We start from the raw sequence: 15,507 nt of genomic DNA, 5'->3' as shown, positions 1-15,507 counted from the left end.
AAAGAGAATGACTGGGGGGGCGGAGCCTGAGGGGAGCTATATGGACAGCTCTGCTGTGTGCTCTCTTTGCCACTTCCTGTAGGGATTGAGAATATCCCACAAGTAAGGATGAAGCCGTGGACCGGATACACAAATGTAGGAGAAAGGAACAATTTCCTGATTAATATTTCTCATACTTTTGAAGCTTGGTGTTCTGCCAAGATGCCATCAGATCCAGCTCTGGCACCCCCCATCTGAGGGTTAAACTGGAGAACACCTCCGGATGGAGCTGCTACTCCCCAGGATGAAACGTCTGTCTGCTCAGAAAATCCGCTTCCCAGTTGTCTAGTCCTGGAATGTGGATGGCAGACAGACAATTGTAAACTTCATCCCTGGTGGTTGATATAAGTCACTGAGGTTATGTTGTCTGACTGGAACCTGATAAACCGGGCTAAAGACAGCTGAGGCCAAGCTTCAACTGATCATGATCCTGATCTGTATCAGACATGATCTCAGTAGTATTACCAGTGAAACACTTAGCTAGGGTATATTCAACATTTTTATCTAACAATTTTACTGAGGGACTATGCACTCACAAAATAAAACCTCAGGATACCCCACACCTCAGTCTTAGCTGAGGCGCCTACCTGCCACCAACTCCAGAGAGGAACTCAGAATAACACCCTCTCTCTCATCGTTGGCACCGCTCTGAACACAGAAGTCGAAGGAGTGTCACATGATAATAACTGTGCCACAGACAGGTGCGAAACAAGAAAAGAAACCACTTCCTTGTTACGCTTACTACAGCATAATGCAATGTCATGCTAAAGCGCTCCCTGCTTCATTGCCACTTGTCAGTTTCACAGATGCCCATTAACTGCCTCACAGTTCAAAATCACAGGACTGCAATTCCTACGTCCTTAACAACAAAGGACCTCACAAAATGAAAAGTTTCCTAAACACGCTTCTCTCAGAAAACTATATATGAGCCTAACATTATTTAACCTTTTAATTTCTGAAAGGATACAGTCTGTCGCAATGCCCTGCTCCATGCCCAACTTATCCTTAGGATTACTGTGTCCCTTGTAAAATTATATGCAGTGAATACTGTAAGTGCATAGTCTCTCCACCTGGAAGAAAAAGGCACTTACCTGCCAAATCCACTGTTCTGCATGTAGACAGCTCACTAGGTATGTAAGGACACAGCTCCTGACAGAGACCTGTAGAAAAGAAAGAACAGAGTAACCTACTCTTATTTTCTATACTAGGAAAGCACAATGTTAGGAAAAACCAAGTAAGGACCACATTACAAGTTCCTAACTGCTTGAATGCCAGCACTACCCTTACTCAAGAGATTAACGTGGGATACGGCTAGACCCAAAAACTTGCTTGTAGAAATCATTTTATCAGACACCAAAATCTTCACCTCTTCCATATACGAAGGCAAAGAGAATGATTGGGGATTGTGGGAAGGGGAGTGATACGTAACAGCTTGGCTGTGGTGCTCTTTGCCTCCTCCTGCTGGCCAGGAGTGATATTCCTAACAGTAATTGATGATGCCGTGGACTCACCATATCTTAGGAAAGAAATACTTTTTTTTTTTTTTTTTTTTAATAATAAAATCTTTTTGTAGTGTAGCAATCCCTCCCTCACAAACCGATTGTCACTTGAGTCCCCCTCCCTCACCCATTACTGCAGAGGAGAAGCTTATCCCTCCCCTTCCCTCACGAGAAAAACTTTTCGGTAGGTAGGGAACCACCCCTTCGTCATCCCTGCTGTGATGCCCCACCCTCCAATAGTGTCACTATTTTCATCAGTGTTCTAAGTTCATATGTTAACAGGAGCACGATCAGCGCTCCTTTACCATATGAGGGTGCCTTCTGCCTCTGGCTGCGGGCAGAGCTGACAGCCGGGACTGTAGCATGAGGCAGAAGGTAGGACGTAGCTACTACATCAACAGGGTACGCTGGGCAAAGAACCCTGTGACCTAGTAGTGTGACCTATTAAGCCTGGTGGCTTAATGTGTTAAAGCTTGAAAATAGTTGCTTCTGCTCATTTACAAGCAGAAAGGAAAGAAGTGTTTCAAAAAGGGAACAGTATAGAACAGACTTGCTTAACCTAAGAGCCCATAAGCCACTTTGTGGTGCTCCCATTATTTTTTGGGCCCTCTCCAAAGAATATTGTATGTGTCTAAACCAGAAAGAAAGGTCAGTACTTTGATTTTATAACAACATTTCTTATTATTAAGTCACAATGGAAAATAAAATAACACTTTTTTGTAAGGATGCTTATTTTCAGTACCAAAAAGCCAACAATAAAAAACAAATTATGCTTACCTGATAATTTCATTTTCTTCCGTGGGAAAGAGTCCACAGCCGCATTCATTACTTTTGGGAAATAAGAACCTGGTCACCAGGAGGAGGCAAAGACACCCCAGCCAAAGGCTTAAAGGGACACTGAACCCAAATGTTTTCTTTTGTGATTGAGATAGAGCATGCAATTTTAAGCAACTTTCTAATTTACTCCTATTATCAATTTTTTCTTGTTCTCTTGCTATCTTGTGAGAACTGTACAACAAAATGTGTGAAAACATAATTTATGCTTACCTGATAAATTCCTTTCTTCTGTTGTGTGATCAGTCCACGGGTCATCATTACTTCTGGGATATTATCTGCTCCCCTACAGGAAGTGCAAGAGGATTCACCCAGCAGAGTTGCTATATAGCTCCTCCCCTCTACGTCACCTCCAGTCATTCGACCAAAGACCAACGAGAAAGGAGAAGCCAAGGGTGTAGTGGTGACTGGATTATAATTTAAAAAAATGTTTACCTGCCTTAAAAAACAGGGCGGGCCGTGGACTGATCACACAACAGAAGAAAGGAATTTATCAGGTAAGCATAAATTATGTTTTCTTCTGTTATGTGTGATCAGTCCACGGGTCATCATTACTTCTGGGATACCAATACCAAAGCAAAAGTACACGGATGACGGGAGGGATAGGCAGGCTCATTATACAGAAGGAACCACTGCCTGAAGAACCTTTCTCCCAAAAATAGCCTCCGAAGAAGCAAAAGTGTCAAATTTGTAAAATTTGGAAAAAGTATGAAGCGAAGACCAAGTTGCAGCCTTGCAAATCTGTTCAACAGAGGCCTCATTCTTAAAGGCCCAAGTGGAAGCCACAGCTCTAGTAGAATGAGCTGTAATTCTTTCAGGAGGCTGCTGTCCAGCAGTCTCATAGGCTAAACGAATTATGCTACAAAGCCAGAATGAGAGAGAGGTAGCCGAAGCCTTATGACCTCTCCTCTGACCAGAGTACACGACAAACAGGGAAGACGTTTGTCGAAAATCCTTAGTTGCCTGCAAGTAGAATTTGAGGGCACGAACTACATCCAGATTGTGTAGAAGACGTTCCTTCTTTGAAGAAGGATTTGGACACAAGGATGGAACAACAATCTCTTGATTGATATTCCTGTTAGTGACTACCTTAGGTAAGAACCCAGGTTTAGTACGCAGAACTACCTTGTCTGAGTGAAAGATCAGATAAGGAGAATCACAATGTAAGGCTGATAATTCAGAGACTCTTCGAGCCGAGGAAATAGCCATTAAAAATAGAACTTTCCAAGATAACAATTTTATATCAATGGAATGAAGGGGTTCAAACGGAACACCCTGTAAAACGTTAAGAACTAAGTTTAAACTCCATGGCGGAGCAACAGTTTTAAACACAGGCTTGATCCTAGCTAAAGCCTGACAAAATGCCTGGACGTCTGGATTTTCTGACAGACGCTTATGTAACAAGATGGACAGAGCTGAGATCTGTCCCTTTAATGAGCTAGCCGATAAACCCTTTTCTAAACCTTCTTGCAGAAAGGACAATATCCTAGGAATCCTAACCTTACTCCAGGAGTAATCTTTGGATTCACACCAGTATAGGTATTTACGCCATATTTTATGGTAAATCTTTCTAGTAACAGGCTTCCTAGCCTGTATCAGGGTATCAATAACCGACTCAGAAAAACCACGTTTTGATAAAATCAAGCGTTCAATTTCCAAGCAGTCAGCTTCAGAGAAGTTAGATTTTGATGTTTGAATGGACCCTGTATCAGAAGGTCCTGTCTTAGAGGTAGAGACCAAGGCGGACAGGATGACATGTCCACTAGATCTGCATACCAAGTCCTGCGTGGCCATGCAGGTGCTATTAGAATCACTGATGCTCTCTCCTGTTTGATTTTGGCAATCAATCGAGGAAGCAGCGGGAAGGGTGGAAACACATAAGCCATCCTGAAGTTCCAAGGTGCTGTCAAAGCATCTATCAGAACCGCTCCCGGATCCCTGGATCTGGATCCGTAGCGAGGAAGTTTGGCGTTCTGGCGAGACGCCATGAGATCTATCTCTGGTTTGCCCCAACGTCGAAGTATTTGGGCAAAGACCTCCGGATGAAGTTCCCACTCCCCCGGATGAAAAGTCTGGCGACTCAAGAAATCCGCCTCCCAGTTCTCCACTCCCGGGATGTGGATTGCTGACAGGTGGCAAGAGTGAGACTCTGCCCAGCGAAATATCTTTGATACTTCCATCATTGCTAGGGAGCTTCTTGTCCCTCCCTGATGGTTGATGTAAGCTACAGTCGTGATGTTGTCCGACTGAAACCTGATAAACCCCCGAGTTTTTAACTGGGGCCAAGCTAGAAGGGCATTGAGAACTGCTCTCAATTCCAGAATGTTTATTGGCAGGAGACTTTCCTCCTGACTCCATTGTCCCTGAGCCTTCAGAGAATTCCAGACAGCGCCCCAACCTAGTAGGCTGGCGTCTGTTGTTACAATTGTCCAGTCCGGCCTGCTGAATGGCATCCCCCTGGACAGATGTGGCCGAGAAAGCCACCATAGAAGAGAGTTTCTGGTCTCTTGATCCAGATTCAGAGTGGGGGACAAATCTGAGTAATCCCCATTCCACTGACTCAGCATGCACAATTGCAGCGGTCTGAGATGTAGGCGTGCAAAGGGAACTATGTCCATTGCTGCTACCATTAAGCCGATCACCTCCATGCATTGAGCTACTGACGGGAGTTGAATGGAATGAAGGACACGGCATGCATTTAGAAGCTTTGTTAATCTGTCTTCTGTCAGATAAATCTTCATTTCTACAGAATCTATAAGAGTCCCCAAGAATGGAACTCTTGTGAGAGGAAAGAGAGAACTCTTCTTTTCGTTCACTTTCCATCCATGCGACCTTAGAAATGCCAGAACTAACTCTGTATGAGACTTGGCAGTTTGAAAGCTTGAAGCTTGTATCAGAATGTCGTCTAGGTACGGAGCTACCGAAATTCCTCGCGGTCTTAGTACCGCCAGAAGGGCACCCAGAACCTTTGTGAATATTCTTGGAGCCGTAGCCAATCCGAATGGAAGGGCTACAAACTGGTAATGCCTGTTTAAGAAGGCAAACCTTAGATACCGGTAATGATCTTTGTGAATCGGTATGTGAAGGTAAGCATCCTTTAAATCCACTGTGGTCATGTACTGACCCTTTTGGATCATGGGTAAGATTGTCCGAATAGTTTCCATTTTGAACGATGGAACTCTTAGGAATTTGTTTAGGATCTTTAAATCCAAGATTGGCCTGAAAGTTCCCTCTTTTTTGGGAACCACAAACAGGTTTGAGTAAAACCCTTGTCCTTGTTCCGACCGCGGAACCGGATGGATCACTCCCATTAATAATAGATCTTGTACACAGCGTAGAAACGCGTCTTTCTTTATTTGGTTTGTTGACAACCTTGACAGATGAAATCTCCCTCTTGGGGGAGATAATTTGAAGTCTAGAAGGTATCCCTGAGATATGATCTCTAGCGCCCAGGGATCCTGGACATCTCTTGCCCAAGCCTGGGCGAAGAGAGAGAGTCTGCCCCCCACTAGATCCGGTCCCGGATCGGGGGCCCTCGGTTCATGCTGTCTTAGGGGCAGCAGCAGGTTTCCTGGCCTGCTTGCCCTTATTCCAGGACTGGTTAGGTTTCCAGCCTTGTCTGTAACGAGCAACAGCTCCTTCCTGTTTTGGTGCAGTGGAAGTTGATGCTGTTCCTGTTTTGAAATTCCGAAAGGGACGAAAATTAGACTGTCTAGCCTTAGCTTTGGCTTTGTCTTGAGGTAGAGCGTGGCCCTTACCTCCTGTAATGTCAGCAATAATTTCTTTCAAACCGGGCCCAAATAAAGTTTGCCCCTTGAAAGGTATATTAAGTAATTTGGACTTAGAAGTTACATCAGCCGACCAGGATTTTAGCCACAGCGCCCTACGTCCCTGAATGGCGAATCCTGAATTCTTAGCCGTAAGTTTGGTTAAATGTACTACGGCCTCCGAAATGAATGAATTAGCTAGTTTAAGGACTCTAAGCCTGTCCGTAATGTCGTCCAGCGTAGCTGAACTAAGGTTCTCTTCCAGAGACTCAATCCAAAATGCTGCCGCAGCCGTAATCGGCGCGATGCATGCAAGGGGTTGCAATATAAAACCTTGTTGAACAAACATTTTCTTAAGGTAACCCTCTAATTTTTTATCCATAGGATCTGAAAAAGCACAGCTATCCTCCACCGGGATAGTGGTGCGCTTAGCTAAAGTAGAAACTGCTCCCTCCACCTTAGGGACCGTTTGCCATAAGTCCCGTGTGGTGGCGTCTATTGGAAACATCTTTCTAAATATTGGAGGGGGTGAGAACGGCACACCGGGTCTATCCCACTCCTTAGTAACAATTTCAGTTAATCTCTTAGGTATAGGAAAAACGTCAGTACTCGCCGGTACCGCAAAGTATTTATCCAACCTACACATTTTCTCTGGTATTGCAACAGTGTTACAATCGTTAAGAGCCGCTAAGACCTCCCCTAGTAACACACGGAGGTTTTCCAATTTAAATTTAAAATTTGAAATATCTGAATCCAATCTGCTTGGATCAGAACCGTCACCTACAGAATGAAGCTCTCCGTCCTCATGCTCTGCAAGCTGTGACGCAGTATCAGACATGGCCCTAGAATTATCAGCGCACTCTGTTCTCACCCCAGAGTGATCACGCTTGCCTCTTAGTTCTGGTAATTTAGCCAAAACTTCAGTCATAACAGTAGCCATATCTTGTAATGTTATCTGTAATGGCTGCCCAGATGTACTAGGCGCCATAATATCACGCACCTCCCGGGCGGGAGATGCAGGTACTGACACGTGAGGCGAGTTAGTCGGCATAACTCTCCCCACGCTGTTTGGTAAAATTTGTTCAATTTGTACAGATTGGCTTTTATTTAAAGTAGCATCAATACATTTAGTACATAAATTTCTATTGGGCTCCACCTTGGCATTGGAACAAATGACACAGGTATCTTCCTCTGAATCAGACATGTTTAACACACTAGCAATAAACATGCAACTCGGTTACAATCTTAATTAACAAAAACGTACTGTGCCTCAAGCACTAAACGATTAAATGACAGTTGAATATAATGAACTGAAAAACAGTTATAGCATCACTCTTTAAATACAACACAACTTTTTAGCAAAGGTTTGTTCCCATTAGTAAAATAACACTAATTAAATTTTAAACATAAAAATTACAGAGCAACGTTTTAAATCACAGTCACTATATAAGTCTCACAGCTCTGCTGAGAGAATCTACCTCCCTTCAAAGAAGTTTGAAGACCCCTGAGTTCTGTTAGAGATGAACCGGATCATGCAGAAAATACAAGAGTAACTGACTGGAAATTTTTGATGCGTAGCAAAGAGCGCCAAAAACGGCCCCTCCCTCTCACACACCGCAGTGAGAGAGAAACGAAACTGTCATAATTAAAGCAAACTGCCAAGTGGAAAAATAATGCCCAAATATTTATTCACTCAGTACCTCATTAATGCAAACGATTCTACATTCCAGCAAAAACGTTTAACATGAAAAATACCTATTAAAAGGTTTAATGTACTTTTACAGAGTAATTCCGGTGAAATACCATCCCCAGAATACTAAAATGTAGAGTATACATACATGTTCATTATAACGGTATGGCAGGATTTTCTCATCAATTCCATTCAGAAAATAAAAACTGCTACATACCTCAATGCAGATTCAACTGCCCGCTGTCCCCTGATCTGAAGTTTTTACCTCCCTCAGATGGCCGAGAAACAGCAATATGATCTTAACTACTCCGGTTAAAATCATAAGAAAAACTCTGGTAGATTCTTCTTCAAACTCTGCCAGAGAGGTAATAACACGCTCCGGTGCTATTGTAAAATAACAAACTTTTGATTGAAGTTCTAAAAACTAAGTATAATCACCATAGTCCTCTCACACCTCCTATCTAGTCTTTGGGTGCAAGAGAATGACTGGAGGTGACGTAGAGGGGAGGAGCTATATAGCAACTCTGCTGGGTGAATCCTCTTGCACTTCCTGTAGGGGAGCAGATAATATCCCAGAAGTAATGATGACCCGTGGACTGATCACACATAACAGAAGAAATATGTATACTTTCATTAAAACTTTACAATGTAGTAAACATTTTTTTTTCTTCTTTCTTTCTGAAAGCTATATTCAAAAGAATAAGCCGTTTTCCTCATATAAATAAGGGCCTTTGTGTATATTTATATAACTGATGTACATGTAGGGGTTCCCATAAGCCTCTATGCAAATAAATTCAAATACATTCACGCCAGGAGATCACTATTACTACAATTTTATATATTTTATACAAATATGACTTTAATGTCCCTTTCATACTATAATAATTCATACCTGAATTGCACTGTTACCAATTGCATTAAGAATTTCCCTCAATGTCTGAAAATGCTCCAACAAGTGATCACCACATATTATGTCCACCTAAAAAAAAAGGGATAATATGTTTAAAAATGCTGCATCTTATACATAGCTACACACATAAAAAGTAACTGAAGAAATTACTATCTCAGTAGCGAATAATGTCAGCATCCTTTAAATTTTCTAATAATAGGACATTATCATAATTTCACTCAAGATGTGACGGAAAATGAGAACATTCAGTTCTACTGTACTTCTTACATTGAATTACCTTGTGCACAAGAGGGGGGAAAAATGCTTTTTATATTACTTAATCTGACAAATTGCCATGATGCGTGATTAATTTTAATCTATATCTACAAATGCTTTTAAACGAAAATATTCAAGCTTATCTATTGTTTTAAAAATACTGTTGACAGACTGCTTAAAAAAATAATAAAATAAATAATACCATATATATATAGTCCATATATGCAAAGTGTAACAGCACCACAGCACAGTCTTACTTCTTAGAGGTGAAAAATTCTTTTATTGAGGTACAACAACCATAAAAAAGCGACGTTTCGGACCTACATGGTCCTTATTCATGCATAGTTAAAATACAACTGAACAAACATTTAAAAAGGGTATCAGAGCCAATCAGGGTTTAGTGCTGTGAACTAATTGGTTTAACTCATACCTGTCCAGGTATTGCAATTTGCTTTACTTAAGTGCCCCCTGGTGGCCCCAAAACACATAACATTTTAAAACAAAAGAATATCTTATAAAAACAAATACAAATCATAGTCCCTATTCAGACCATAAGGGTGTAAAGTATTCAAACGTTTAATCCACCATACTTCTTTTTGTTTTAACTTTAATTCCCTATTGCCCCCTCTTCTATGTATGGGAATATGGTCTATAATTTGAAAGCGGAGTTGGCTAACTGTGTGTCCCATTTGTGTCAGGGTTGAGCACTGTTTCTTTAAGAGACTCTGAAGTTTCTCCTAATTGATTGCTCCTCCTATAAAACAACACAGCACATTGCAATCAGTGCTTGGTATTGTGTTCCAGTATCCACTGAGTACTCCTTGTATTATGCTCTGGATTACAAGTTGTCTAAGCCTCTCTGCCTTATTTTCTAACAGGTTGAAATATCTGCTGGATTTCCTAAATACCGGATCCTACTCTCACTTACTTCCTCATTTGATGCCTCTGCAAGATTCCTCAGTGGGGTAAAGGAAGATTTATTACCTTCTCTCAGTGTCTCTCTGCTTCAGCAGCAGCCGCTGCTACATTCCAGGCTGTCAGCTCTGCCAGTGACTTCACAGGCTCACTTCCTCCTCATTTAGCATTCACACGCTGCCTGCCTGCTCCACATCAGACTTCTCAGCTCCTGCAGCATTTCAGGTACACTCTCTGCAAATACTACTACTGACTGCTTAGCTTGCTACCACTTACAAATATTGCAGTATTTGATTATACATATTTAGGTAGTATTACGCTCTCCATCCTGAAATTATTCTTTGAGTGTGAATCCAGGATCTGTGTACTTTTCTGCACGCTGAGCCAGAGTGTGTTCTGAATAACTTTACCTTACTTCTACCATAGCCCAGTCTTGCTTGCTTCATTTAACAACCTGTGAATCAGAGTTGTTATTAACAACCTGTTTTTACCATAAGGTGGTCTTATATTTCCCTGTCCAATACTTTAATTATTCTGTCAAAAGGTATACAGTGTGTGTTTATAAGATAAAGATATAGACTGTGTATATTTTGAAATAATAAAACACTTTATTTTTCAGAATCTGCTTGTCAGTAGTTGATTCAATAAATAAAGTGTAACAACCAAATTTTTACTACTGTTGTGTTCCATATAACAAACATTAATTGAGAGTAACATTATATAATACCAAGCCCAAAAAAAAAAAAAAAAAAAAAAAAAAATATGGAACCAGTAGATCTTCCACAGGTTGTTTTTAATCTCACTCAAAGGGTTGATCAGTTAGCCCAGGGCTTACACGACTTACAAGTTGAAAATGTTGCACTAAGAAATATTATAAAAGAATCCATTGCACTGAAATCTAGTCAATTTGAGACTATGCTTGAACCACAGGTTTCCTTACCAGAGCATTTCTCAGGCAATAGAAAAATGTACAGGCAGTTTAAAAATGCCTGCCACTTACTCTTTTCCATGAAACCCAGGACTTACCCCACTGAGAGAGTGAAGGTTCTGACCACCATATCATTCCTCAGAGGGGAACCAAGAAACTGGGCTGACAAATTCTTTGAGACAGAGGATCCAATTTTAGGATCACTAGAAGCTTTCTTTGCATCCATGGATGCATTATTTCAAGATACAGATATCCAGCTCACAGCTGAATCCTCCATGAGAAGCCTCAAACAAGGCAAAAGACCCGTGGAGGAGTATATCACAGACTTTAAACAGTTTTCTGCTGATTCTCTTTGGAATCCCATAGCCTTGCGGAACCAATTCCGTATTGGTCTCTCTGAGGCTTTGAAAGACGAATTTGCTAGGATTGAACAACCAAAAACTCTAGACGCCTTTATGAGAATGGCTACTCAAATTGACCGCCGCCTCCGTGAGTGAAAAGCGGAAAAATCTGCAACAGATTTAAAACCTAAAATTTCATACTCTGCTACTACCAGTCCTTACTACGCCTCCGCTAAACCTCAGCCTGAGGCAATGGAGATAGGAATCCTCAGAGGACCACTCAGTCCTGAAGAGAAATTACGCCGTAGGATGAAGAATCTTTGTTTATACTGTGCCAGTCCTACTCACAATGTTCAAGACTGCACAGTCTTGTTAAAGTCTAAGAAATGTAAGTTTAAACTTATTAATTCATCTGTACATTCTCAGTTAAAGACATCTTATTGCACGCTGTCTCTTTCTCTACAGCTGGAACAAAGTCTACTGAAAATTGATGACGCTATCATTGATTCAGGGGCTACTGGTAACTACTTAGATCTTCACTATTGTCTTCAGAATCTTATCCCCTTGATCTGCAAGAAGACACCAGTCCCCATCAAAGTAATCGATGGATCACCCATGGTTTCTGGTCCCATAACCCATGAGACCATTCCTGTTTTTGTGAATATCTGTGGACATACAGAATTGATGTCCTTAGATGTCTTACCCTCTCCTCATTTCACTTTGGTTCTTGGGATGAAGTGGTTGCAACTTCATAACCCAACTATTGTTTGGTCCCCTTTTGAAATAAAGTTTAATTCAGATTATTGCAGAAATACTTGTCTCACTGGTCATTTATTAATGCAAACTCATACAACAATAGATAACCTACCCAATGAATATTCTGATTTTAAAGATGTGTTTAGTAAGACAGAGGCAGAGAACTTACCACCTCATAGGATATATGACTGTCCGATAGACCTTCAACCTGGTGCCAAGATCCCTTACGGTCATCTCTATCCTCTCAGCCCCCCTGAATTGGAGCATTTGAAAGAATATTTAGAGGAGAACTTAAGGAAAGGATTTATTAGAGCTTCCACTTCTCCAGCTGGAGCTGGGATATTCTTCGTGCGAAATAAAGATTCCAGTCTAAGACCCATTATTGATTACCGCGAACTCAATAAATGTACAATTAAGAATCGTTATCCATTACCCTTAATTCCAGAAATGATCGAAAGACTTTCTGATGCCACCATCTTCACCAAGTTGGATTTAAGAGGGGCATATAATTTAATAAGGATAAAGGAGGGCCATGAGTGGCTGACGGCATTCAGGACCAGGTATGGTCTTTTCGAATACCTGGTAATGCCTTTCGGCCTGTGTAATGCCCCCGCTACGTTCCAGCACTTTATCAACGATGTGTTCAGAGATCTGTTGGACGTATGTCTTGTAATATATTTGGATGACATTCTCATTTATTCTAGAACCAGAGAAGAACATGTAAAACATGTTCGTCAAGTTCTTTCCCGGCTTAGAGTGCATAGACTATATGCAAAGCCTGAAAAATGCATGTTCCACACAGATCAAGTATCCTTCTTGGGCTATAACATCTCCCCCTTAGGTATTCAAATGCAGACTGAAAAGGTAAACGCAGTTCTCGATTGGCCTCAACCTAAATCAAGGAAGGATGTACAGCGGTTTTTGGGTTTTTCAAACTACTATAGAAAATTCATCAAAAACTTCTCTTCTATAGTCAAGCCTTTAACACTTTTAACTGGCAGTACAACACCTTTCATCTGGAATGCTCAGGCAGAGAAAGCTTTCCAAATTTTAAAAAGAAAATTCACATCAGCTCCCATTTTGCATTTTCCCAAACCTCAGTACCAGTACACGTTAGAAGTCGATTCTTCGGATTATGCAATTGGAGCCGTTCTCTCTCAGCAAAGTTCTTTAAGTCAACCTCTACATCCCATCTCCTTTTACTCCAAATTAATGTCACCTGCTGAAAGAAACTACGCTATTGGAGACAAAGAACTCTTAGCAATCCGCCGATCCCTCGAACATTGGAGACATCTGCTCGAAGGAACTACCATACCTATTAACATCTTTACTGATCATAAAAATTTGCAGTATCTCCAAAGAAACAAAACTCTCTCAGCCCGACAGGTTCGTTGGAGCCTCTATTTTGATCGCTTTAACTTTTCCATCATTTACAGACCAGCAGATAAAAACGGAAAGGCTGATGCCTTATCCCGTTCACTCATAAAATCTGAAGAGCTCCCACTCAGATCCAGCATCATACCTCCTGATTGTTTTGTTGGACTGATAACTCCAATCATCTCTGAACTCAAAACTTACTGCAAAGATGTTCCAATACCTCCTAAACCAGAACTCCATAAGTCTGCCGGATTATATTACCACAGGAGTAAATTGTATCTTCCTCCTCATTTGCAGTTACAGATGATAAAAGCCTCTCATGATACCCCTCTTTCCGGACACCCTGGCATTCGTAGGACTATGGAACGCCTCTCACGAACCTTTTGGTGGCCAAAGATGAGGGAGACTATTCAAGAGTACATAAAGACCTGCAAGGTTTGTACCACCTCCAAACCAGATCGCAAAGCTCCTTATGGATTACTCATGCCTCTTCCTGTTCCCGAAAGACCCTGGTACCATGTCTCCATGGATTTCATTGTTGATTTGCCTCTTTCAAACAAACAAACTACAATATTTGTAGTCATTGACTTATTCACAAAGATGGCTCATTTCATCCCCTATCACAAACTCCCCACTTCCTCTGAAACAGCTCTTCTGTTTATTGATAATATAGTCAAGTTACATGGCATACCTCCTATATTAACTAGTGACAGAGGAACACAATTTACCTCAAAATTTTGGACCAAACTATGTGAAGTAACCCAGATCGATCACCGCTTTACTACAGCTTATCACCCCCAAACAAACGGGCAGGCAGAAAGACTGAATCAGTGGCTAGAACATTACTTAAGATGTTATTGTTCTTATCACCAATCAGATTGGATGAAATTCCTATCAATGGCTGAATATGCATACAATAATTCCTTGAACGCCTCCACAAAGATGACGCCCTTCTATGCGAATTATGCCTATCACCCTGACTTCACTTTTACTTCACACAACCCCTCTGATTCCCCATTGGTTGATGATATTGTCAATACAATACAAGAAAACTTTAAATTCATTCAAGACAATATTCTTTCAGCACAGAAGACACAGAAACACTACTACGACCTCAGAAGGAGACCATCTCCTGACTATGTTGTGGGTGATTTGGTCTGGTTATCCACAAAAAACTTAAAACTCCAAATACCCTCTAAAAAATTGGCAAGCTTGTTCATAGGTCCATTCCCAATAGAACGCATCATCAATAAGAATGCCATCCGATTACAACTTCCCAACAACATTAAGATTCATCCAACAGTTCACGTTTCCCTTCTAAAACCTTATGCCCGCACAAGGGATCAGCGAATTCTTCTACCACCTGTTGCTACCACCCTCGGTCAGGATGAATATGAAGTTGAATCCATTTTGGATTCCAGATTTTATAAGGGGGTCTTACAATATCTGGTTAGGTGGAAAAATTATTCACCTGACGAGGACACCTGGGAACCCATCACCAACTTGAATGCTCCTCGCCTTACGTCTCAATTTCATCGCAGGCATCCTGATCGACCCCGTCCTACCGCTGTGGAACAGCTTCCTTGAGCGGGGGGTCATGTCAGGGTTGAGCACTGTTTCTTTAAGAGACTCTGAAGTTTCTCCTAATTGATTGCTCCTCCTATAAAACAACACAGCACATTGCAATCAGTGCTTGGTATTGTGTTCCAGTATCCACTGAGTACTCCTTGTATTATGCTCTGGATTACAAGTTGTCTAAGCCTCTCTGCCTTATTTTCTAACAGGTTGAAATATCTGCTGGATTTCCTAAATACCGGATCCTACTCTCACTTACTTCCTCATTTGATGCCTCTGCAAGATTCCTCAGTGGGGTAAAGGAAGATTTATTACCTTCTCTCAGTGTCTCTCTGCTTCAGCAGCAGCCGCTGCTACATTCCAGGCTGTCAGCTCTGCCAGTGACTTCACAGGCTCACTTCCTCCTCATTTAGCATTCACACGCTGCCTGCCTGCTCCACATCAGACTTCTCAGCTCCTGCAGCATTTCAGGTACACTCTCTGCAAATACTACTACTGACTGCTTAGCTTGCTACCACTTACAAATATTGCAGTATTTGATTATACATATTTAGGTAGTATTACGCTCTCCATCCTGAAATTATTCTTTGAGTGTGAATCCAGGATCTGTGTACTTTTCTG

The 15,507-nt window shown here is 41.4% G+C and overlaps 1 protein-coding gene across 1 annotated transcript in view; it reads right to left on the bottom strand.

Moving 5' to 3' along the window:
• The window catches only part of PCGF6 (polycomb group ring finger 6), a 318,754-nt gene that overhangs the window by 63,389 nt on the left and 239,858 nt on the right, over window positions 1-15,507 (bottom strand). Inside the window, exon 9 of the mRNA XM_053692452.1 lies at window positions 8,722-8,808. Within this exon, the coding sequence (XP_053548427.1) occupies window positions 8,722-8,808 (87 nt within the window). The remainder of the gene's footprint in view (window positions 1-8,721; window positions 8,809-15,507) is intronic.

This window comes from Bombina bombina, chromosome 9 (assembly GCF_027579735.1).
Source record: "Bombina bombina isolate aBomBom1 chromosome 9, aBomBom1.pri, whole genome shotgun sequence".
Classification (NCBI taxonomy): Eukaryota; Metazoa; Chordata; class Amphibia; order Anura; family Bombinatoridae; genus Bombina; species Bombina bombina.
Note: the sequence above shows the minus strand (reverse complement) of the source record. Positions and strands in the feature narration are given on the sequence as shown.